Source organism: Solea senegalensis, linkage group LG6, assembly GCF_019176455.1.
Source record: "Solea senegalensis isolate Sse05_10M linkage group LG6, IFAPA_SoseM_1, whole genome shotgun sequence".
NCBI classification, from domain to species: domain Eukaryota; kingdom Metazoa; phylum Chordata; class Actinopteri; order Pleuronectiformes; family Soleidae; genus Solea; species Solea senegalensis.
Window position 1 is genome coordinate 22,488,461 of NC_058026.1, and position 25,334 is coordinate 22,513,794.

The 25,334-nt window shown below is 38.6% G+C and overlaps 2 protein-coding genes across 3 annotated transcripts; one reads left to right on the forward strand and one right to left on the reverse strand.

The window, feature by feature from the left end:
* Positions 1 to 1,726: 1,726 nt before the first annotated feature.
* uchl1 (ubiquitin carboxyl-terminal esterase L1 (ubiquitin thiolesterase)) lies at positions 1,727 to 8,608 on the reverse strand. The gene is made up of 9 exons (XM_044028254.1): positions 6,843 to 8,608; positions 6,737 to 6,748; positions 6,187 to 6,315; positions 4,764 to 4,905; positions 4,318 to 4,403; positions 4,099 to 4,146; positions 3,135 to 3,204; positions 2,991 to 3,049; positions 1,727 to 2,740 (listed from the first exon to the last, which is right to left on the reverse strand). The coding sequence occupies exons 1-9, from the start codon at positions 6,873 to 6,875 to the stop codon at positions 2,657 to 2,659; spliced, it is 663 nt and encodes a 220-aa protein (XP_043884189.1). The 5' UTR covers positions 6,876 to 8,608; the 3' UTR covers positions 1,727 to 2,656.
* A 2,712-nt stretch (positions 8,609 to 11,320) lies between these two features.
* Positions 11,321 to 20,852, forward strand: anxa5b (annexin A5b). 2 transcript variants are annotated; one of them, XM_044028253.1, is made up of 13 exons: positions 11,321 to 11,470; positions 11,726 to 11,770; positions 14,551 to 14,635; positions 15,008 to 15,102; positions 17,080 to 17,193; positions 17,292 to 17,382; positions 17,924 to 18,003; positions 18,135 to 18,185; positions 18,651 to 18,744; positions 19,058 to 19,153; positions 19,257 to 19,315; positions 20,308 to 20,430; positions 20,522 to 20,852. In XM_044028253.1, exons 2-13 carry the CDS (start codon positions 11,768 to 11,770, stop codon positions 20,582 to 20,584), a joined length of 954 nt encoding a protein of 317 aa, XP_043884188.1. In that variant the 5' UTR covers positions 11,321 to 11,470; positions 11,726 to 11,767; the 3' UTR covers positions 20,585 to 20,852. The 2 variants fall into 2 exon arrangements, with proteins under 2 accessions (XP_043884188.1, XP_043884187.1); XM_044028252.1 differs by lacking the exons at positions 11,321 to 11,470; positions 11,726 to 11,770 and having other exon boundaries at positions 14,542 to 14,635.
* The last annotated feature ends 4,482 nt before the right edge of the window (positions 20,853 to 25,334 follow it).

A 25,334-nucleotide genomic window follows, 5' to 3' on the forward strand; every position in this document is an offset into this window, starting at 1 on the left:
CAAAATACGTCTCTTTTATTTCACATTCAACCATAGCCAGAGTTTTTAAAAGGAGGGAACATATCAAATATATACGCTTTGGGGCCCATGGATTGTGACCCCCCCTCCCGTCTCCCCTCGTGCCTCACTGAATAATTTCGCTTTTTAAGACTCTGTAATGGTTGTGTGTGAGTGAAAACCCCAGTAGATAAACCGTTTCTGAAATACACCAGAGCAACAACGATCATGTCACCTTCAAACTCCTTTCTTCCACACACTGATGCTCATATTGAATTTCAGCTGTTCATCTTCACAGAGTTGCTGGCTGCCATGTGATAGGGTAATGGTGTACCTAATAAAGTGGCCAGTGAGTGTGTAAACCCTTTAATCGTTGGGCCCTTGGAATCACGCCACCTTACAGTGCCCATGGTTTTTAGTCATTGAACAGAGATTTACTTACTGATTGGGCCTGAAAAGCCCCACTCAAAAGGCTCATTACATCATACATAATCACACTTCAGTCAGAAATGTACACTTGATGTCTGGCATGGAAACTGTTGTTTCGAGAACTTTTTTGTTAAAGTTTGTCTGAGGCCCCTTTTGTTATAAAGTTGGTTTTATTCCATTTCTTTTTGTGTCACAAACTTAAATTCAGCCTCATTTCATAAAAAAAATTTATGATGTTGAAAGCAAAATCGTTCAGACATCCCTGTCTCAACTTTTTGTCAGAACATGAGGTTCTAAATCCCCTTTCACGGCCAAAGACGTGGAGATATGTTATTTTGTTGTTAATCAGTATGCTAAATACAATCATATGTAATGAAATTACAGCAAAGAGTTGTAGAAATACATATCCTGAATCCCTAAAGTAGACCAAGAGTCTTAATATGTTAACCCCTTCTAGGTTATAACCTACCTATTTTTTTGTCTTCAGTCACAAACAAAGTTCAATAATCCATATCAGTGGCTGAGCAGCCATCAGAGACATAAGCACTGATAGCCTCAGTAGAAGCCACTGATAACAGTTGTGTAAACAGCTGGTTTGGACATTGATAACTTCTGTCTCTTTCCTATTGTGCGCAAATATTTATGGCCCTTTCAAATGACAGGTAAAACCTTTATTTCCAGTGCAACAAATCACCTAAAGGGAGAGATGTCTGAGTAAGGATTTCAGTTTGAATCCTGGCCTCAGATTGATGCATTCAGTTTCAGTCCTGTTGGCCAAAAGTACATTTACAAAGGTCCTGGTCACACATGCTAGTCTTTAACAGCCAATTAAAGAAAGATCTTGTTAGTAAAACACCAGTCTATCATGAATTCTTCTCTTGTTTCAGCTCTTCAAATCTCAAAATGAGTTCAGATCAGCGAGAATGAACCCTGAGCCATAAAGGCCGGAGGATATTGACAACTTCATACTCCAGAGAGACAGAAAATATGAATGTGGGTCAGGTTAAATGCAAATTTGTGACCAACGGAATAATTTAATACTACATAATTGGTTGTGTTTTGTAATTTATTAAGATTTGGGGCTACAACTTTTTCTTAATTTTCATGTTTCATTATTTGGTTTATGAAATGTTCAGTTTTGTTCTAACCACTCCTGCAAAACTACACCAAGAATAGCTACTTTTTACATTTGACAAGTTGACAAATGTTATTGTTCTTGCAGTTCAACACACTTCAGGTAATTGTAGAAAGCAGGTGCACATGGCAAGCGTGATCCTTAATGTATGAAAACGATAGACACTTTTAATTTTAATGGATGCTTTATTGAATTTTCACAGCCGCATCACCAGCAGAACTACAACAGTATTTGCAAAGTGCAGAAAAGTAAACAAATTTAACACAGCTTGGGTATACAGAACTAATCATCCTGAACAACCGCAACATACAGCAGCAAATTTTCAAATTTTTTGTTTTAGTGTTAAACTAACACAGTATCAGTGCATTTGACTATGAGGGCATTGAGATCATTCAGAGACATTTTCAAATAAAGTGCATTTAAAACAAAAAGAAAATGGCCCAAAGAACGTTTCTGTGATCTGCCGCTAATGTTGTAATTCTCCATTTTAAATTTAAACTTCTGAGAGAACACAGAGTTTCAGGGAAATGTCAGTATGACACCCAAGAATACGATGCAAAAGGTTGCATGCATGCTCTGAACAACGGTGAGATTATTCCTACAGACACATTTGGGCTTCCTTCGGGAATGTAAGATTCTTACAACCTCGACCACACAGCAAATGGTGGCATTCAAATGTAGATTTTTGTTTTTAAACAAACAGGCACAAAAGACGGTGTATTATTTTTTTTCCCAGTTGGACACAGACGCACCAATAATAACACACAAAAAAAACTGGAACAACATCGGTCTTCAAGTTTTACAGTTTTCACAGCTACATGAGAAAACAGAAAAAAGATATTTGGACCAGCTTGTATTAGTTAGTGTAAGCAGAACGAAAGGGTTTTTGATAGTATGAGTGGGCATGTGCTAATGCGAAAGAATGCTTTGTTCGTGAGATGAGAGTGCAATGTGTGGAAACAATGTGTGCTTTATTGTGCATAGTGTCTGCAGATGTATGTGTGTGCACAGGTCACTGTGGGTGCCTGCTGATTGCGTTGGCCATGTGAATGCAGACAGACATCTCTGTTGATGATATCGTTCTCTACCAATGATCTAACTGCGACAAAGAGCCACAGCAGAGAAGCGGACTTCACCTTGCTCCCTTTCCACAAATCCACGGCACACTTTGGATGCATCCTGCACATGATTAAAAAGAAGAAGACACAGGAAACAACATTTGAAATGTCTCTCTACCCACTATGTGTCAATGAAGACATCTGAGGATACTACTCCAGTGAATCATATTTCATTTCTATAACCAATGCATGTGGCGACATCTTGTGGTGGCTTGATATACAACTAAAGGGCTCTCAAAAGGAACATTAAAAAATTTAAAAAAAGAATCCATAACCGACACATTAAATTGAAGAATGATTGTTTTACATACCATTATGAAGGATTCTTCATTGGTGGCTCCATGTTTCACTGGCCCGTTCATTCTCCCATCTTAAAAACAAAAAATAGAGAATCCAATGTCTCTATCTCATGTAAAACACATACAATAATATGCATGATGCATGTACATACTTACCAAATTCATAAAGTTGTCCATTCACATTGACAAAGGCAATAAAGTGGAAGTTGACTTTGTCAGCTTCCGGCTGTGAAAGTAAAATAATGTGTAAGTATTACTTTGATTTAGTAAATTAATTTTAAAAAAGCTTCAGAGAAAATGTGCACAAAAAGGGCAAACTTCATGAACATCGTCTACATCTGGTTTACTAAAGTCTCTTATCTTTTGAGGATAAATACCCAACTTATGCATGGGAGAGCAATTGTGCAAGGACAGAGGAAGAGATCTACCTAAATCTGGTATTACTGAAAGCATTTTCAGATTTGTAACATCTGCAGTGAGGAATCAGTTAACATTTAGTGACCATTAGGATGACAGTTCATGCATAATGAATCCACTGTGGGTTAAATGGGCAGTAATCCATTAGTAAGGGATGCTCAATATTGGACTTTTAGCTGTTATCGGATATGCCAATATATCAGAAGTGCTTGGGTCGATAACTGATACTGATATATACAGTTTTCCATGTGCCCAACTGCAGAGGTCATTTAGTCTCTTCTGAAGTGAAATTGGCATAGTACTTTACGCATTATCATGACAAAGCTGATATAGATATACATTTTCTTCATTTTACAAAATAAATGAACATATAAAAATAATAGTAGAGAGGCAGAGCGTCAGCCCAGAAGTCAATGAGGTAGCAGACTATTCTACCTTCTGTTTTAGTCGGTCATACCAATTCAAAGTCTGTGCATAGTGAAGCATGCGATACAAAAGCGTTTTGGATTTGTATCGGATTTTACATTTTTATATGTCCGATATTAAAACCAGTGATTTTGGCCAGTATCGGATTGATACAGATTCCCATCCCTAATCTAGGTGCATTTTCCGATTTGAAAGCCACTTTCATCCAATACTGATATTGTGACAGTAATATCGTGCATCCCTACCATAAGTAGCTGTTGAGGTTGTAGTTACTTACCCTGCACTGGCCCTGCACTGCGACCTCACTGTGAGCATCACAGATTGCCTGCACAAGAAACACAATAGTATCAGCTCAGTTTGCATTTCATGACCCACTTTGACATTTATTTTATATTTTCAAAACAATGACCAGGTACACACAAGCAGAGATCATAGAGAGTAGATAATCTTGTGAGATAAATCTGCACAAGATACATTTGACATAAATCAGCAGTACCTGGTTCTTTTCCAGATGTTTGGCACGGTCATCAGCAGACATGTTTGCAGTCTCATCTAGGAATTTCTTTAAGGCAGAATCAGAATCTGAAAACACAGAGTAGTAGAGCAAGATTAATAATAAATATTCATTTCTTTTCAGTTGTAGAACATGCCACAGACACAATTCTGTACATTCTTGAGTATGCACATTTTCCTGACAGAAATTGTCAAACAGATTATACATGTTACAAAGTAATGGATGCAAAAATATTTCTTACTTTGTAAAGATTTGGAAACCTAATTAATTTCACAAGCAGCAAAAGGTACACAAGACAGATTATAATCTCTGCAGTAGGACTCATCCTCAGGAGTGCCTGCTTTACTAATCCACGCCCCATCATGCTTGCTTTGTACATCAATCTGTGCTACTGTTCCAGGATGCACATCACTTTCACTTTCACTTACTGAAGGTCACTTTGCTCTGATTGTTGGCCACAGCATGAAGCAGGGCAATGGTGCCACAGGAATTGACTACTGTCTGCTTCAGGAAATAAGCCTTGGAGTCTTCTGCAATATTGCCCACCTGCTGCTGTCTGAAAGACTCATGCTGTCATAAACACAGAAAGAGTGTTCATTATCATCTGGCTTTAAGAACACACTGTGTAGACAAACAGAAGGTACAACTGAAACTTTTACAATTGTTTTATTTCTTATTTTATGATTTATCCATTCACACTTTAATCTACAGAACATCACAGATGTCACCAGTTAAAAATGCCCATCACCACTTTCTGGTTTGTTCCGACTAGAATTTATAATTCCATTGTTTACATGGATGCAAAATAAAATGATCCGATGGGTGTAAACACACATCAAGTGTTCCATCAGAATTGACTATTATGACATGCGCAGTGTGATCTAATTTTCCAGAAGTCACGTTTACGTGAAGCAGATACATGATAAAGAGTCATGATCAGATCGATTGAACACTGATCTGAATGACGATCAGCATATACCAGCCCCCTCATTCAGAATTAAATTTGTTTCCGAAAGGTCTGTGGCTGTATCGGGTCAGAGTTTTCAGATTGGCATGTTTACGTGGCATATTTTTCCATCGATGATGTCATATGCACTTGTTTCATATGATAACAAATGTAATTTCTTATAATATCAAGACAAAGAAAAGCAGCAACAATTTATTTAAAAAAACAAAATAATTGCTGGTTAAGTTTCTGTTATGATTGTCTTTGATAAGACAAAAGACATCTCATGTTGACGAACTGAAATGTTTTCATAATTTTGAAGACCAGTGGAATTGATTGATTTGGAGTTTGATTTAACGGGTTGGCATCTGCTGAATCACTTCCTCATCATCGCACAGCTGCTTCGCCCTCCTCATGCCCTCTCTGCATCTCTGGCAAGCCGTTTTAACATTAACTAGGTAGTCTGGACCCAGAAATCACATTCTCTTAGTCAAAAGAACAGTTGAACCTATCCACCATGACATTCTTCCTATTACAAATGACATCACTTTTTCATCCATGTGTATGGGGTGTGCCGTTGCAGATATCTTTACTTAAATTGTAGATATCTACAATTTATATACAATGGATATCTGCAACTACCCACAATTATATTAATTGAGACTAGACACAATTCCAATTTAAGATATCTTGGACTCATCTTGAATTTATAAATTAACCTCATAATATGAATTGAAAAAAAGAAACAGGATTGGAAGAATGGTATCATGGATATGAGATATTAATTTGTTTAGATGACATTTAATAACATATATTTTACATATCCAGCTATAATAACTTCAAACGTCTTGGCATAATGCATCCCACCCTCACCCCACCCTCGGTCACCATCACATTATTACTACCTGTTGTGTGAGTGGGAAGAGCAGCATGAGGGCACAACATGGTGCCGGGACGGTGGAGAGTTGCTCACCCTCCAGCCCCAGCACATCCACGAAGCGCCAGCTGTCACCCACGCCGAGTTTGTCCATCATCTGAAACACACGAGGAGTAAACAGACAAAACACGGTGTTGAGATGAAAGTGACGACGTGTGTCCACGGTGTGAGCATGCTGTACTGGTGATCCAGGGTGACCACACCCTTTCAGCCCAGACACAGCGGGGACACGGTGCAGCAGGGGAGGATGCTGCAGCTCATTACATACAAATAAACGCATGACATTTTTACTATGGCTCTATCCTTTAATATTATTTTATATTTTTTAACTGAACTGTTAAAAGAAATATCCAACTGTACGGATTTCCGCTACTGCGTAGTGGCTTCAAAGCATCGTAATGGTCACCTCCGTAGACGGTTTAACTGTACATACATTCAACTACTGACTTTAAAACTTACCCGACTGCTGAAATTACCAACATGCCGCCATTAGTGCGAATCAAACATTTGCTACCCACCTTGTTGAGCATCTGAAACGACAAAAACAAAGGCGACAATATGAGTTTTCAACGTCGGAAACCGTTACGTTCAGGTAAAAGTTATCAAACATGGTCATTTATCCACCTCGGGGTTAATTTCCATGGCGGTCCACTCCATTGTGACAGTGTTTCAGGATGACTCGGCGAGTTTTGACCGTGTTCTTTCCCTTCGTCTGCTCGTTGGCGCCGTTCAGCTAAAGTTACACAACGTAGACTTTAAATTGCCTGGTCATACCATCTTACAGGTAGACGGGGGTGGGCTAAACCCAAAAGCCTCATGGTGCACTGATTTTATTCTCGTTGAGGATTTATTATACACATTTAAACGCTGCGTTTCCCTGCTAAACACACAGCGACAACATATAAATAAATAGCTGTTTTGTAAAATTACGTTTAATTTTAATCACACCCCTGAATTTGAGACCACCTCGTTCTTTCTAGAACGAGATCACTTTGAGGCGTGTTTCCCCTAATATGATCCTGTCTCCTGTACAAATTATAAAATTATAATAACTGTTACTGTTACATAACTGACCATCTAAATTCTAGCTGCCATAGCATAAATGCCCCCTCAAAAGGTTTCAAGTGCAATAATTTTAATAAATAGTGCACTTAATGTGAAAAAATCGTCCTGCCATCAGAATTACTTTTATACAGCGTTGATAATTTAATTAACTTTAAGTAACTTAGATTTGTGTTTTTTTTTCCTTTTTAGAATCATTATCAGTTGGTTTGATTAAGACAGAAGTAAATCAGTGATGCCCAAACACACATTTATGTATCACCCAATATTATTTTGAATAAGTAAACCAGCCATTTCGAAGAGACATGTTTGATAACTGATTCACAACTTATGCCTCATGATACATTTTATCAATCTTAAGTAAAGGGTTAAAAAAACTGCAAAATGATTAGACAACAATAGCAAAAAATAAAATAATAATTCTCAGATGACCCTATCTGTGGATCCCAACCCATTCTCTGGCAATGACTGGGCTAAAAAAAAAAACCACAGTGACTCAACTATTTAACCCTTTGTTTTCTCAGAATGAGCTTCTACTCACATGAAGGTAATGTCAGCTTTTTAGAAAAGTGTGTGTTATGTTACTATACTATCATTTAAAATCTCTCACCCAGTATATGGTAATACAATACACCGGTTAAAATAAGCAGATGAGTGGAAATTAGCACCATGTTCATCCTCCTCCTTTCCCCTTGTATTTTCAAATTTAGGTTGGGGCTGTGTTGATTTTCTTACTTCCTACCTCTTGGTGGCACTATAACCTGTACAATCTGTACAATGATTCACTCATATGGTGATTGTAATGTGAATAATGTGATACACTACATTTGTTTCCTTATTTGAATGTTTAATTTTGATCAGTTGTTTAATTTTCTACCCTAAAAAATGATTGCAAGTGACAGGTTGCAGTCTTAAGTTCCTTTAAAAAGATTATTTTCCATAAATATTGAAAATACAAGGATGTAATGTTTTTCCCATGATATATTAGTCACTGCGATAAATAGCAAAACTGTTATATTGGGGTAAGGTCTGTTTATGGACCCAGAAGCAGCATCAGACTAGATATGTTGTATTAGTCACTAGTATCCTGACTTGATTGTGATTTGACTGGATACAGATGGTGTGTGACTTGACAGAGGTGAGTATCTTGACGTAGCACAACAGCATAATCCCAAGCATGTAGTAACAATGGTTATTTTACACATGAAACCAGGGAAAACAAGACTTATCTTGAATATGTTGGCCAATCATAACAACAACACTGAAGCAACTCCACAAGTTGGCAAAGGATAGAGGGGAGCCTACACCTCTTATAGACAGGGTGATTGATGACTTGATTGCCCACACTGTGCCGGTGTGCCAGACACTTTAAGCTGGAGCTGTGCCCATACAAACAGACACAGCAATGACACACATAAACCAGATGGGGGAGACAAATGACAAGATGGTAACATAAAGTAAACACACTACTAGGACTAAAGGAAGGAAGTAGATGATGGTCTGAGCATCGACTGTGACAAAAAAACATCTCCATGTATTAAATGTAAACTTATTATTATAACTGCAGTGACTATATTCCATTATATCATGGATTCAATTAATATCATGGATTCACTAGCCTTGTTTAAAGAGATTTTCACACATCAATGAGTAACAAAAAGCCAAAACACACATTTTAATCAACAAATTGCCTGTCTTATTTTTATCTTCTCATTGTGATTGTGTTTTTAGTCAACATTACTATTAGACTTGTTGCTTCAATCACTATCTCACTCACTCATAGTCGACCACTTTATCCTCCACATGAGGACCACAGGGGGACTGGAGCCAATCCCAGCTGACACAGGGCAAAAGGCAGGGTCCAGTCCACCCTGGATAGGTCGCCAGTCCATTGCTTGGCCAACATACAGAGCCGAACAACCATTCCCTCTCACACTCACACCTATGGCCAATTAAGATTGTACAGTTAACTTAATCTGCATGATTTGGACTGTGGGAGGAAGTCGGAAAACCCGGAGAAAACCCACATCCACAAACTTCGCACAAAAGGGCCCTCGGTCGAACTTGTGACCTTCTTGCTGTGAGGTATCAATGCTAGCCACTGTGTTACCGTGTGACTTTCAATCAATATCTTTGTTCTAAAATTTGTTTGGGTGTGAGTGTAGCTGTCATGCTTTTCCACAACAATAGGTTTGGTGAAAACAACATTAGCTGTGTTAGTGAACTCAACAATACAGGCGTTCCTCATAAGGAAATGAAAATAAACATTCACCTGTGAACAAAAGGACTAGGAGATATAGAGTACTGCAGCAGGGTCAATGCTGGATGTGATCCTGTCCTGATGAGGTTTCTGTGGTTATCTGCAGTCAAGATCAACTATGTGACACTTGTACCTGTCTGTGTGTGTGTGTGTGTGTGTTTTGTCTCATTGATAAAATTTCTCTGTCTCTCATGGTTCAGTTAACTTGGTGATTTATTGACACGGCATGCAGATTCCATACATGCCAAAGCAAATGCAGAAGAAAGCCGGGCATTCATGGTAGAAACAATTCAAATCAATTCCATGACATTGTTTATTCAATACCTGCTCAATAAAGTATTTATGCCCTAGTGAGGTAACAAATACAAGTACTCACACACACACCCACACCCACACACACACACACACACACATATGGATGCGTGCACACAGGTTCACACACATACCATTTAAAGGAGTCCGTACTGACTTCTATTCATTTGGACAGTCTAAGGCATTATCCCTATCCTTAACCATAACCAGCTAAAGCCAAACTCAAACCTTAAACTTATCACAATTCAAATCTTAGCCCTGAAGTTTAGTCTCATAGAAATTAGGTTCTGCCTCATTAGGAACAGGTACGTGCACACACACACACACAGAGCGATACGCATGTTTGTTTGTGTTGAGTTTACACATGTCTTCACCTTAAAATGTAAACTTGCCTTTTGTCTCCATAATGTAAATTACTACATTTTAGGGTGAAGACATGTGTGATTAGGTTAAGGTTAGGTGGAGGGTTAGGCCAGTAGTAGTTATGGTTAAGGTGAGTGTAAAAGTCTTCAGAAAATGAATGTGAGTCAATGTAATGTCATTTGAAGTCATGGAATCCACACATAAATACACACTCATAGACATAATGCATTATCTAGCTGCTTACCCTAACCTGAACCATCATAACTAATTGCCTAACCCTAACCCTAAAACCAGGTCTTAACCCTCAAAAATTCAGTTAAAGTTGTGTACCAAGATGTCCACACAAAGAGGTTTGTCTGACAATTGGTCCACACAGGCTGCATAAGACATGTACACACACACATATGCACGATTGCACAGCCTAACCAAAAGCTTATTCCTCACCATAACCTAACCACAGTTCAAATCTAGGCTCTAATCTCAACCACCATGTTTTCACCACGAATGTCTGCCTTTCTTTTGCATTTGCTTTGGCATGTATGGAATCTGCATGCCCTGTCAATAATACAATACAGGTGTCACATGGCTGATCTTGACTGCGGATAATCACAGAAACATCATCGGGATCACAACCAGCACTGACCCTGCTGCAGTACTCTCTGTTACCTCCTAGTCCTCTTGTTCACTGGTGAATGTTTATTTTCATTTTCTTCTGAGGAGCACATGCATTATTGAGTTCATAAACAGCTTATGTTGTTTTCACCAAAGTTACTCTTGTGGAAAAACATGACAGCTACACTCAGGTTTCTTCACATCTGAACACTTTTTAGAACACAGTGGCTAGCCATTGTTCAATCTTGGTATAAACTAGGACCTCAACATTAAGATTCTGCCTCATTAGGACCAGATTTTAGTCTCCCTGAGAACTACTGCTGCTTCTGACCTTTTCCTAATAAACACTGTTTTTACAGGCAAATGTTCTGAAGAGGTCACAATAACGTGGACAACTTTTTTCAGCACAAAACCCATCAAAAACTACGTTTCCCAGAATGCATCGAGGGCAGAGTTCTCACTGGGGTGTGGCTCTCACACACACGCGCGCCACCCGTCACGCACTCACGCGCACAGAAGAGTTTTTCCGAGTGGGTTTTCTCTCTCCACGTCTTTCTCCTCTTCCTCCTGCTCCTGCTGCTGTGTGCTCAGACTCTCTGTCTCCTTCATCACCGGGCTTCATCTGTCTGCTGCGACTTTTGTGGTGAGTTTCTCTCGGCTTCTTAAGTAGAAAATGTCGGGCAGCATTAGTCAGGTGAGCGAGGACAGCGGCGGGGGACAGACGGACTACCTGGGGACTGAAGAAGAAACGGAAGTTGGACAGACAGTCTGTTGAGTCCACAGGACAGAGCAACTACTACAACTACTACTAAACTGAAGTCTAACCCGAGTGACAGTTTTAACACTGCTCCTCAGAGTTTAGCATTTTGAGTTTAACAACGTTTTTCTCCCTTCGCAGATTTTCTTCTCGCCGTTGATATAAACTCCCAGCACCCTCAAAATGGTGAGTCTGTTTTATTTCCGTTATTAAGCAATAGTGAAAACGTCATGTCAGCGAGGCGACAGAAGTTATAATTCCTCGTATAAAAGTCCGTTATTTATGCAAATGCGTGAGTCACATTGGTTTTTAACCCTCTCAACTCGCTGACAACGCCTACTTTAATCCACATTATATAATCCTGAGATTTTATCTGAGCAAATCAATACAAAGAAAAAAGGGCTATTAATTAACTCTTGATAAACGGATCTATTTATATATTTGCAATAAAACTAAACTTGTTTAAATGAGTCAGTCCATCTGTTTAGATAGAAGTGAACAGGCAGGGCATGTACATGTATTTGCAGCTTATGTATTATCACTATTTTAACAGAGTAATCGCACCTAAACAACTTTAAAAGTGTGTATCTGGGTTTGTATTACTATGCCAATGAGGACGGTTTAAACTATTACAAAGAGGATCTCTCTCCTTTATTGATACTTTTAAAGGCTGTTTGAACAAGTTTGAATTAGGTCCGGTTTGACATTAGCATGGTTGAGTTTATAGGACTTAGAGGATGCATAATAGTCAGAAATGGGTTCCTACAAGTATAGACACTTGTGTGTGGTTTAAGTTTAAGTGTGCTGCTTGTGGGGCTACAAAGAGGTTTCATTTGGGGAAGTTGGGAAGTTTGGTGTATGACTCACACAGGCTGTATTCCAAACGGGTGGGTCTCTCTGTCTCTCCACCTCTCCTCTGTTTATTACACCCATGTCCACAACCAGCCCTGAGTTTGAAGCATTCCGCCTGCTCTTAAAGGGGAATCCGTCAATTTCTTTGTGAGTTAGGGTGGAGTTGGTCTTTCTCCATGAATATTATCATATTCAGTCAAGTCATTAAAATGACACTGCTGTAGCCCGAAGGCAGTTGTTTTCTGGTCTTTTCATCCAAAGATTGAAATTGACTTCCGGCCTAAAAACCAAAACCAGCAAGTAATGGATCTTATTAACGCATACTCTCAGTTCACTTTGTGTTATCAAAGCCAGGTGCAGTTTGTTCCTCGTTGTGCTTGGGGACATATTTAAGGACACTGTGGTTTATTTGGAGCCAGGCCCACATACACTACAGTTGTGAAAGGAACTGTACTCACTCGTGTATATTTGTATGCATTTGCATCTACAAATAACCCCAGACACTCCTTTGTCTAAAAAGAGCAGCTGTTGTAGAACGTTACAACTTCTCAAAAACTGTGGTAGAAAATGTGTAGCATATATTTCAGAGATTTTTGGTTTCAAAGGTAAAAATCAGTGTGTTTTTCATAGACACCAGGGTCAACTGTTCTATTAATTTGTAGAATACTCAGTATGTAACTTTAAACTCTAAAGCTGAAATAGACAACTGTTAAAAATTTGAATTATAATGTTATTGCACAGTGTAATGTGCACTTGTATTGATCATCAACAAACTCAATTTACAGCACAAAGGGACCATGTTATTCCCTACACAAAACAATGAAAAGAATACAGTTCTCCCATGTTTTTCACTCAGGGTCACTTGTTATGACTCAACAGCAGTGGACCACTAGGACCACGAAAGTTGTCTGTTGTCTCTTTAAAGTTAAATACATAATTATGCTCTTTGTCCAGTGGATAAAGACACAGAAATCCATCCATACAATGTTGACTGTAAAAATACAGTTAGCAACAAATTTCATCTCACTTCACACACACACACACACACACACACACACACACACGCATGACCTCGGGGAATGTGTACAGTCCCTGTGGTGAGTAACGTAATGTAAGTAATGTATGTGGAGGAGTGGGTCACAATATTTGCTTGAAAGAAAAGAAACCAGTTAGTTGTTTAAGCAGGTGAAATGTTGTAGAGAGTCAACATACCTTCACCTGAAGCCCCCACCACCTCAGTCATGTCTGAACTAGCTCCCTAAACTCCTGTCAACTGAAGGAGCCAAAGTTAAGTCACGCAGTTCGATGGACATGATCTGATTGTCTGAATACGTCCTTGTCTGTGTGAGCTGTTAATTAGATCTTGTGGCAATTGTGAGTGTTTGTGCTTGTAGACATTTCTTTATGCAGAGAAACAAGACTTCTGGACTTCCCAAATGTTTTCCAGGGTCAGAATTCCAGAGATACTCCCATGGTTTTTTTCTCTCTCCAAACATCTCTTAAAGACAATGAAGCACAATGGGCGCAGCATGAAATATTTAACTCAGATTGATTATTCAGTCAATGTGTTTCAGCTTTATCACATTCTCACATTCTTTACTGCTGTTATGTATGAAATGATTACCCACAAATCAATGTTCAGACACCTGGCATTATGGTTTCAGGGCTTCTTATGTGCAGATTACATACAGAATATGATTTTAACCTGATAACATGTATTAAAAGGTATTAAAGATCCAGTGTGTAACATGTAATTTGTTTGTTAGTGGTGTGCAGTGGCAGTTTGTTGGCCGAGTGGCTGATAAAAGCTCAACCACTGTGGTGTCATCTGCAATCTGCAGGGGGCAAATATGTTTTTTGTTGAGTGTTGGTGTCACATGTATGCAGTATAATTGTTAGGTACTTGCATGATGTTATCCTTGAAGTTATGGATGTCATGAGACACTTTGTTCTGTAATATGCGTATAATGTAGTTGGAAGAATTTGATAAGAATTTGTGTCAGTGTCAGTGGGGTAAAAAGAAAAAGTATCAGCTGCAAAGAAAAAGGGATTTTCTTTTTCAGAAAAAAAGACAAATAACTTTGGAAAATCTGTCCTCATCTTTTATGTTGCAGGCCAGCAGAGGAACTGTAAAACCCAGCGGAAACTTCAATGCCAGTGCAGATGCCGAGACCCTGCGCAAGGCCATGAAAGGCCTGGGTAAGATGATGCCAGTGTGTGTTTGTACTGTGTACCTTCTGTCAGCACAATGTTATCTGATATGTTGCTGGCATGCCAGTCTGTAGTAGTCCTCCAACAAACCAGTGGTCTTTGGGGAGTTCCTATCTGAACAATTAATATAGTAATCCCTGCTGTCTGGGTGGAGCTCCAGCCAGCCAGCAGTGAGTCAGAAACACATGAGCCACGAAGTGAAACTTGACACGTGTCACTGTGAGCCTCAACACACTGTCCTGCTCTGAAAGTTGTAATTATGTGGAGGGAAATACTTGTCATCATTGTTTATAATACAGTACACATGTCCTGTGAGAATAGTTATAAACAGCTGAGTAACCATGGTGCTTGTTGCCATAGGGACTGATGAGGATGCCATCTTGGAGCTGTTGACATCTCGCAGCAACGCCCAGAGGCAGGAGATCAAGACCACATACAAGACTCTGTTTGGGAAGGTTGGTTAGCCTTACAATCACATGACCACTCATAACATCACTACCCACATACACACACAGGTCAATCAAGTCTGTCTGCATGAAGTACATAGACTGTATACAGTAATGAACGTAGCCTTATGGTTTGATAATTTAGGCCCTTGTAGTATGATGGAGGTAGCAGTTATTTATCAGTTTCTTGAGGAGTTAATGTCTCAGTCGCTTTTTTCACGGCTTCTTCAGTAGCACAGGATGTCACTGTTGTCAATGAAAGTGATGCCTGAGAGTTTGTTTTGCAACCAAAGACTGCATTCATTTTTTTTATATACATCAATGATGAGTTATATTTATATAAGTTATTAAAATATTCTGAGCTCAATCATCAGTCAATCAATTAAACATTTTTATGTAGCATTCAATGTGATTCAAAAAAACATAAAACAGCATAAATAAAATTAGATTTTGTATGTTGTATGAATGTGAATGAAATGAATATGACTTAAATTTACAGTATGTAAATCGTAAAACCATAAAATTATAAAATACACAAAAGCAGTATAAGCCAGAATAAATACATTTTACCAGTGATGAGTAGAAAGTGCCAAGATTGTTTTGAGTAAATTAATTTTTTCGTGCGACAAACTGGAGAAAGAAAACATCCGCTCCACTCAACAAGCTGAAATTGGTTCAACAGTTTTTTAATTGATCATGATATGCAAACAAACAAACCGTAGGTGCTCTGCACGCTTTGACTGTGAATCAGTAAACACCTGTACCTCTTTGCTAAGTTTGCTTCAGATCTACCTGACTACAAACTGAAACTAAAAACGATACTAAGCTGGACCAACTCACTCCTAACGGCAAATCTGATTACACTCTCATAAATGTATGTTACAATAGTGAGGATTCAGTTGTCTTATCACCAGTTTTGCATTTATGAATCATAAAAATGACAGACTGTGGTTTTATGGTTTTATCAGGGGTTATGCCAGATATAAAATGTTAATAATTAGAGAACTTCTTCAGAGGTGCTGGTGAGCAGGATTATGCTGACAGAGCTTGTTATCTTTTTTAAGCGTCTGTTTCCATTCTCTGGCAGCAGACTGCAAACAGATGCTTAAAGAAGTTAACCATGTGTGATGGAAATCTGATGAGCTGATGGAAGAAGTCACAGGAGGAGACCCAAATGGTTTAAACTGCAGCAGGACAGAGATAATAACAGTAAAAAAAAGTTAGTACTGTCCTGAGACATTTGCAGGGTGTTTTTAAAGGATATTCATCATGGGCCACAACATTTATCCATACCTGTAAGAAGACGTAAGTCATGTTGTATAAGGAATCTCATGGGATGGGGGAGGGGCATTTCTGTATGACTAGAGACCTCCCTTAGCTTCTATGGTATAATTACAACCTTGGTTGCTATGGCAACTCTTCCAGGGGGCCGAGTTAGTTTGACTTAATCAATGTTTTCACAGCTACCTTCAAGTGGGTTAACTATTGTTTACTTTCTTGTAAATCTTAAAATAATTATAATTTCACATGTAACTTTATATTAATGACGTAAACATGATGTCAGTTGTCTCATTTGTATCTTTGCAAAAATTGTATTTTTTCATAATGTCAAACCAAAGCAGAGCAGAAAAGTGTGTATAAAAATCAATCCAAAGCAAATTGGTTCACTTTGGCTGAATTAGATAGCTAAGATGAGCAGTGTTTGGTCCAATAAATTCAAGAAAACTATAGTTTAAATAACTAATTGGTTGTCAAGACTAAATAAAGTGCTATATTAATACATTAACATGAAAACCACACACCCAAGAACATAAATCACTATTACATTTAAAATGAAATTAAAATTGTTTAAATACAGAGTGACACGCTAGCTATTACAAAAACAACCCAGCCACATAAAATAAGAGTCAAGAAATCACAAAAAGTCATATACACAAGATTTATACTTCACGAGAGCTATTTGAAAACACTGTATGTTTATAACAGGATCTGATCAGCGACCTGAAGGGGGAGCTCGGAGGCAAATTTGAGACCCTGATAGTGGCTCTGATGACCCCACCCCTCGCCTATGATGTGACATCACTTCGCAATGCCATCAAGGTAGGAGTTGCAGTTTCCATAATGTGAACAGATATATAAGTTTAGCAGCTGGAAATCTAAATGTGACGTATGTGACAATTTCCACCTTTGGCCTCTAGGGGGCAGGAACGGATGAGAAGGTGCTGGTGCAAATCCTTGCCTCCAGAACTCCTCAGCAAGTGAAGGACATTGTAGCTTCTTACAGACAGGGTAACTCTCTCTCTCTCTCTCTCTCTCTCTCTCACACACACACACTCTCTCTCTCTCTTACACAACTGAGATCATAAAAATGTTGATGTGTTAAGAGTCTATTTCGTTTCACCAGTGATTTCATTAACCATCTAAGTTGTAACTTTGCACAGTGTAAACATACATATTTTATGCTCCCTAAGTTTCTCTGCATGGCATTAAAAGCTCATGAGTACAATGGTAACAAGTGTAGCATTTTATAGAATTAAATATCTGTTTTTGATCAACTTTCTGGAGTAATTGCACCCCCCATCATCCCTCATCAGGAGCAGGAATGGATGTTTGGATGAATAGATCACCTATCATCCATCCATGAAAGGATCTGCACACATTTCAGAGGAAGAATCAATTACTAGACAGTTTTATTGGAATGCATTAGTTTTGCCTTAGGTGTACCTAATAATTTGACAACTTAACATGTATGTGTGTGTGTTTTCAATCACATCACTGAAAAGTCGAATGTGAAGATTAAAACAGCAAATGTCTGTTGGGTTTCCTGTAGAGTACGATGATGACCTGGAGGAGGACATTTGTGGCGACACTTCAGGTCATTTCAAGAGACTCCTGGTTATTCTCCTGCAGGTAAATTCTCCTCTCCTCTCCTCTCCTCTCCTCTCCTCTCCTCAGGTAAATTCTCATCTCCTCTCCTCTCCTCTCCTCTCCTCTCCTCTCCTCTCCTCGCCTCTCCTCTCAAAAATGTTGTCTCTCCTCAGGCAAACAGACAGACAGGGATCCAGGGGGCAGAGATTGAGAATGATGCTCAGGTTTGTGTAAATATTTTCTATTGTTCACGATCAATGGTGTCCTTTGTGTGTGTTTTCTGAGTGTCGACTGTTCCATGTGAGCTGTAAAAGAGGTGAAGAGAAGTTTGTTTTAGTTTATTTTGGAGGTGGGGGTAGGACTGATCCATTATGATGTTGTGACACCCTCTAGTGGACGAAATACATAATTTGAATTTAACAATGAGGGAATGTAAATATAGGCTATATGTCTACCGTCAGAAACTAAACATCTTTTATCTATGTCAAAGTGTCATTGATTACAGGAGAAGACAGAAGACAGAAAGACCTTAATCTTAATTGTATTTCTTTTCTTATTAAGGGTTCTAAAAATATAGCAAATAAAAACATTTCTAAGTTTGTATAATATAACTTTGAATACAATCTGAAACCGGTGAAATGTTACTGTATGAGCTTAGTTTATTTACTGTCATGACTCTGTGTTTGTAGGTTATGTTCAAGGCAGGAGAGCAGAAGTTTGGCACTGATGAACAAAAGTTTGTCACCATCCTGGGCAACCGCAGTGCAGAACATCTCAGAAAAGGTGCGTGTGTGTTGCTTTGTGAAGATTAAAAATCATATAAACCATATGGAGGGACGACATGTTGGTTGGTCCTCACTTCTTTAAAGAGCTTTTTGGGGGTAAAACCTGGTCTTAGGGTCAGAATTGGGTTAAAGTTTGGGTAAATGTTAGGGTTAGTCACTTAGTTGTGATGGTTAAGGTTTGGCTAAGGGGATAGAGAATGCTTTATGTCTACGAGGGTCTTCACTATGAATAAAGCATGCGCGTGTGTGTGTGTGTGTAGTTATTTCACAGTTTGACATAATCAGACTAATTCTGAACCTCTGTGTTTCAGTGTTTGATGCCTACATGAAGATGACTGGATATGAGATGGAGGAGACCATCAAGAGGGAAACATCTGGAAACCTGAGAGACCTGCTCCTCGCTGTTGGTAAGAAACAAGTCCTCATGACACACTGGTTCTGTCCTCATGATTTGCTGTATGACAACCATTTTATACAATATCTCTAATCATTTCTGTTTTCTGGCTACAGTAAAGTGTGCCAGGGACGTTCCAACCTACTTTGCTGAGACTCTGTACTACGCCATGAAGGTAAGACAACAAACCCAGCAAGAATATGAGTTTTATATATAAGTGACACAGTTTTGTGGTTTGAAAAATAAGGTTGAACTGCAGCAGCGTTTAGCCACCAGAGGGTGACTCTGCTGGTTGCAAAAAGACATCAGTTTGAAAGGAAGTCTGTGAGAAAATTACTTCTCACGTGATTTATAACAGTAAATCTAATCTAGTAAACACGTTCCTGACAAGTTAATGGTCTCAATCACTAGTTTCAAGTCAATTTAGTAAATGGTCCCATTTGGAGCAGAAAATACAATAATACACAGCATGTAGGAGTGGACACCAGTATGACTGACAACTGTCAGTAGGTGCCTTGCTCTATGTGACCTATGATCTATGAATTTCAGGTTTCAAGAATCATGTCATGGCACCAGTCAATTCACCAAACTCAAGGCTTCAAATTGTGTATTTGTTTTGACAAGAAGTAAAGACGACGTCCATTTTTGTATCAGTCTATGGTCAATAATGTCTGTATGTTTTGTTAACATTATCATAGTAATATAGTAATATTTCTGATTATGTCATGATTTACATTTCTGCTACATAGAAGATTCAGGTCTGAAGTGCACCTGGACCTTAAATTAACCTTAATAATATTAGTTAGGTTAATATAAAGTGATTTATGTTTTCTTCTTTTAATTTTTTGGGGGCCGCTTCGCTTTATCCTCCACATGAAGGTTCGCGGGAGCCATCACAGGGCCACATAGAGACAAACAACCATCCACTCTTACACTCAAACCTACGGTCAATTTAGAGACTAATTTACTTAATCCCCAAATTGGCATGTTTTTGGACTGTGGGAGGAAACCGGGGAATTCAGAGAAAACCCGCGCACACATGCAAACATGCAGAAAGGCCCTTGTCCAGACCATGCTTGTTAATGTTAATGTGACACTGCTATAAAAGCGTGTTGTGTCTTTTTTGTGCTAGTGTAGAGTGATGACGTGTTCATGTGTCTGTTGCAGGGCGCAGGTACTGACGACGACACCCTGATCAGAGTGATGGTGAGTCGGAGTGAGGTGGACATGTTGGACATCAGAGCTGCGTTCAGGAGGTTGTTTGCCTGCTCTCTGCATTCAATGATCAAGGTATGATGATACAACAATCAAACATCTACACACACACACATACACAATGTTTTTACATCTCTAAATTTGACTTCATTTGTCTCTGTTTCAGGGAGATACAAATGGTGATTACCGTAAGGCCTTACTGTTGCTCTGTGCTGGAGATGATGCGTAACTGTGGCAACAAGCACAACACCGGCCATCAGGCCCTTTTAAACTATGATTCCAAATGTTGTCTTTGAAGGGTAGCTAACATTTTGTTTTTGTCTACATTATTGCAGCTTTCTGGTCAACTAATCTTAACTATAGCTAATGTTTCCATAATTAATCATTTTAACATATCTGAAATATTCACCTTGAAACTGCATTTGTTTTGTTTGCACATTGTATGGCAGAACCAGTATGCACAAATAAACATTTCATTAAATGTGTGCAACAGTGAATTATTTTTTCTCTTTTTTGTTTCGGTCAGACCTGTACTGACCTCTTATGGCCACTAGAGGGAGCTTAAATAAAGAAGAGAGGAGAGGCTTGAATGTAAAAGCAGCTCACATGACATCACTTATCATTGTTTAAGCTTGGACACAAGGACACATCAGAGTATTCATTTTAACTTTTACACAACACTACATTTATCTGACACCTCTTTGCATTGAGATTGTACAACCATTAATCATTACTAACAGTAGTTGTATTCACTATATTTTAAAAACTTGATAGAACTGAGGCTAAATGTTGTTCACTCTGGTGCAGGAGAATGTAAATTTTAAAGCCACAGATACATGATGGAAACATCAACTGTCTCACAAATCAAGTGTTTTTCTTTTGGTCAATGAAGTTTAAAACATTATTGATGTTTTATTTGTCCATTTTACCTTTGTCTGACATAGATTTCACTGATTGAAATGGACCTTCACTAGAAAAGATAGAAAATAATCCTCCTGACCTGATCCTTGATCAGAAAAGTTTTTGGATGTATGGTTCCTCTACAAACTCAAAGACGGCAACACACCTTCACTACAGCGTCACATACATAAAGATATAATCTGCAGATCATCTACTGATGAAGAGGCCTTGTAAAAAAGTTACAGTTGTGACTTTCCTGCCTGTTGAACCATAGTTATTCACATGCACACATTGGACCTCATAAAAGCATCAAAATGATTTCAAAAGAGAAAATGTGTTTTGTCTACTTTATTTTTTTCTCTCTGCTTTAAACACTGAACGTGTCAGGACTCGTAGTCTTCATGAGACCACCTCATTTCTGGGGAAGTTTAGGGCTAATGTGTGAATTGATGTTAAGTTAAGTTAAGGTAAGGTAAGGGTTAAGTAAGGGTAAGGCATTAAGACACTGGTTAAAGTTTGGGATAATGCTTTGAAATGAATGGAAGTCAGTGAGAGGATAGCTACGAGAACCTATGTGTGTAAGTAGTGTCATCTCAGTTCCTGTCATTCTACCCTCTGTTATTCTTTCCATAGAAGCGCTTGTTGTCATTGATGGTTGCCACAGAAACGGGCAGCCAATAATAAGGTCTAGAGTAGAGGGTGTGGGGTCAGGCCACCTCGAGCCACAGGAAGAACAATGACTGTGACTCCTCCTCCCCCCCCTTGCTGCTTTGCGTGTTTTTGGGTGTGAGAGTCTGTGGGTGGGCATGTGGTTGATCAGATTTGTAGGTCACATGTGAAGCAGTGAGTGAGCAGTGAGTGAAGCAGTGAGTGAAGCAGTGAGTGAAGCAGTGAGTGAGCAGTGAGTGAAGCAGTGAGTGAAGCAGCGAGTGAAGCACTGACTTGTGTTTTGACCTCCTCCTCCTCCTCCTCCATCACACTGACTGAAGCTCTGTGAGGCTCTAGTTCAAGTTGACTCTAATGGAAAAGTTTGTTTTCCAGTAACAGCTCCCGTTACATCTGACACAAGAAGACTAAATTAATTCTTAGAAGAAACTTTATCATTTTATCTGTAATTGTCTGAACTTGCAATCAGGCAAACACTGCACACAAGCAGCCAAAAGCTGATAGTATCATGATGCACTTATTTAGTTGATTTATTAGTCAAGATTTTTTTTCTTTTAAATTTAGGAAGATCAAATCCTCCAAATACCCCTTAGTCTTAACTGAAATATGTTTTGGGTTTCTTGCCTTTGGTTATGTGAATGTGTAATTCTACAATTCTAATATGAAAAATAGGGCTGCGACCATTATTCATTGATTACTACATTACTCAACAACTATTCTGATTATCATGTAATAAGTTACATATAACAAACAGATCATTAAAACCAAATTATTTTGGGTCGTGAGTAAAATAATCTGAGAAAGACAATCTTCAACATTTTTTTGGACCAAACAACTAAATGAATTGAGGGATGAATCAATCTACACAATGATGTAACATCTGCAGTAAAATGCTGGATGGTTAAGAGAACAAAACCAAACAAACCATTACGGTTTGAAATGTGTTCGCACGCATTTGTCTGATCAGGGGAAACAGTCAGAGGTGGGTCTCTCTGTTTGTGCGATCATGCTTTTACATGCAAACCTTAAAGTGCTTTTAAAAGAGGCTGTTTTAATACTTTGAGTGCGGAGGAGTCAAAAGCTGGTGCATTGACACCGCACCTTCCACACAGAAGAACAAGATGAAGCATGCACCAAGATATGGAATACCACGAGAAGGAAAAGGACACACATACCTAAACATTAACTCACATGTGGTGACATCTTGAAATTGTCCTTTTCTTACTTAAACCAGTTTCTCAGGTGCTAGAAATCACTTAGAATCAATGTCTTCTACCAGGTATGAGTGTGAACTTAACTATTGTAGCACCACAGCTGCTGAGGTAACTGTACACTTCACAATAAACCTCTGTAACTTGCCACAAATGCTGTCATATGTTTGTCTCCTGTCCAAGTAATTTTTGTCCTCTTTTTGACATACTCTTAAAACCTCTGAATAAACCTGTACTTTGTTGTCCTTAAACCATGAGAACACAGAGCACTTAGGCTGCAGAGGCTATAAGAATGTACACTATAGTGTGTCTTATATCCTATTTTTCCCCAGCACAACCCATAGGCAATCTGATGACATGATTTATTTATTAAAAACAGACCTAAGACCTTTAATTATTTTCTGCACACTCAGTCCAATTAAAACATGCTTGATTTAGACCTTTAGAACTGTGGCATCTTCAACTTTCTAATAAAAAACTACCTTCATCCTACTAAAAGCATACAAGATTAACAATGGAGGATAACGAAGGTGGATGGACAGATGGATATTAAAGTTAGTATGTGAACAATGGCTAAGGTGTTATTTATTTAATTATTTTCATGAATCCAATACATTTTTCTCCTTAAAAAAAAAAGATCATAACAGAACAAGAACATCACTACTCAGACACACCTCAGATACAGGACACAGAGGGTTGAGGTAAATAAATATCAGTTTCTTATGAAGGTTGGTCAATCAAAAATGTCAAACAAACCAGAATTGTAGAGACAAGAGTAAATGTACCAAAACAAAACACAACACTACACTACACTACACAAAATGAAATGGAAGGTTTTCTGGACACAAACGAGACAAAGAGCCAGAAAAGGACAGGTGAACAGTGGCTAAATAAAGACTGAGGGCAGGTGAGTTAAGTGGACACAGGTGAAACTCATCAAAGTAAAAACAGCTAATCTCAATGGCGGGAAAAGACAGGAAGTAAAGTCGTCTGAAGTGTTGAGCGAACGACGAGTTACAAAATAAAACAGGAAACTATGCTAACAATAATGCTAACAAAACAAAAACGGCTGAGAGCTCATGTTACAACTCACTTTACTTGTAAACAGGTAAATATTGTGTGTCTTTCTGTTACAGTCATATGTAAACACAACAATTAATCATTGATAAATGATGGTGTACGGTATGTGATTAGCAGTATATAAAGTTAGCTCACACATCTATGCATTAGACACTGAATAATTAAAACTAAAATATGTAACATTAATTCATAATAGTAAATAATAATTGGAGTTGTCACTGTGCACATGCGATCTAAGGTACTTTACGTTGGTTACATGCTGAGTTTTTACTCTTGTATATTTTGTTTACACCTTTGTTGTAAATAAACACTCTATATAGAAAATGGACACTGTTTCCGAGTATGCACTTCAAAGGCCTCTCTGATCAGACTTTTACAAGTTACTATTAATATACCCAACACGTCTCTACATTATGATGAATCATGTCATTCATTTTGTACTTTTACTGGAGTCAAACATGACTTTCTGTCCCAGGTTGCGACAAATATGCAGCCAAGATGTGACACAAATGCAAGGCTGAGAGAAGAATCCTGCTGACTTTCTATTTTTGTGGAGTCATCAATGTTGTTAAGTGCAAACATTAAAGTGTGGGAGTAAATATTTGCTTATTTATCAGGTTCTGACTGATTGATTAAAGACAAAAGCTCTTCATTTCACTCTTTGAACACTTGACCTCTCAGTTCTGCCTCTTCAACACCAGCAATTTTAAAACACTTTCACAAAACGTTTGAGTCACACAAATACCACAATCAAGCGATCTTTATCTGCTTCGAGCACATTTCATACCTGTGTGTATGAAAGTGTTACTACATACTGTAGTGTTGGCACTGCAGGCAACAAAAGTTCCATTCAAAATACCGACAAATGATAGAGCGGGTGAATTACACACTCACACCCTGCTAATCGTGAGCAAACATGTCACCATTGCTACAATCCCATATTTGACCTTTTATCAGCCCACTCTCTGCTGAGAGTGTGAAACGATAGAGTTGGAGTACAGGCAGGACGTTCACCAAATTTCACAACCTGCCTCAAACGCCGTCTTCAGAATCGAACTAGAAGAGAAGTTCAGCCCTGGTCTTACTGGCCAGAACTGAACTGGAGAGGTGGTTTGACAAGGT

Coding starts and splice junctions, on each gene's coding strand:
- anxa5b (XM_044028252.1), top strand. CDS start 14,542: ATGTTGCAGGCCAGCAGAGGAACTGTAAAACCCAGCGGAAACTTCAAT. Junction 18,186..18,650: donor AGATTGAGAATGATGCTCAG/GTTTGTGTAAAT, acceptor CTGTGTTTGTAG/GTTATGTTCAAGGCAGGAGA. Junction 19,154..19,256: donor AGACCTGCTCCTCGCTGTTG/GTAAGAAACAAG, acceptor TTCTGGCTACAG/TAAAGTGTGCCAGGGACGTT.
- uchl1 (XM_044028254.1), bottom strand. CDS start 6,875: ATGGAGTGGACCGCCATGGAAATTAACCCCGAG. Junction 3,205..4,098: donor CAGTGCAGGGCCAGTGCAGG/GTAAGTAACTAC, acceptor TTACTTTCACAG/CCGGAAGCTGACAAAGTCAA. Junction 3,050..3,134: donor TGGACAACTTTATGAATTTG/GTAAGTATGTAC, acceptor TTTGTTTTTAAG/ATGGGAGAATGAACGGGCCA.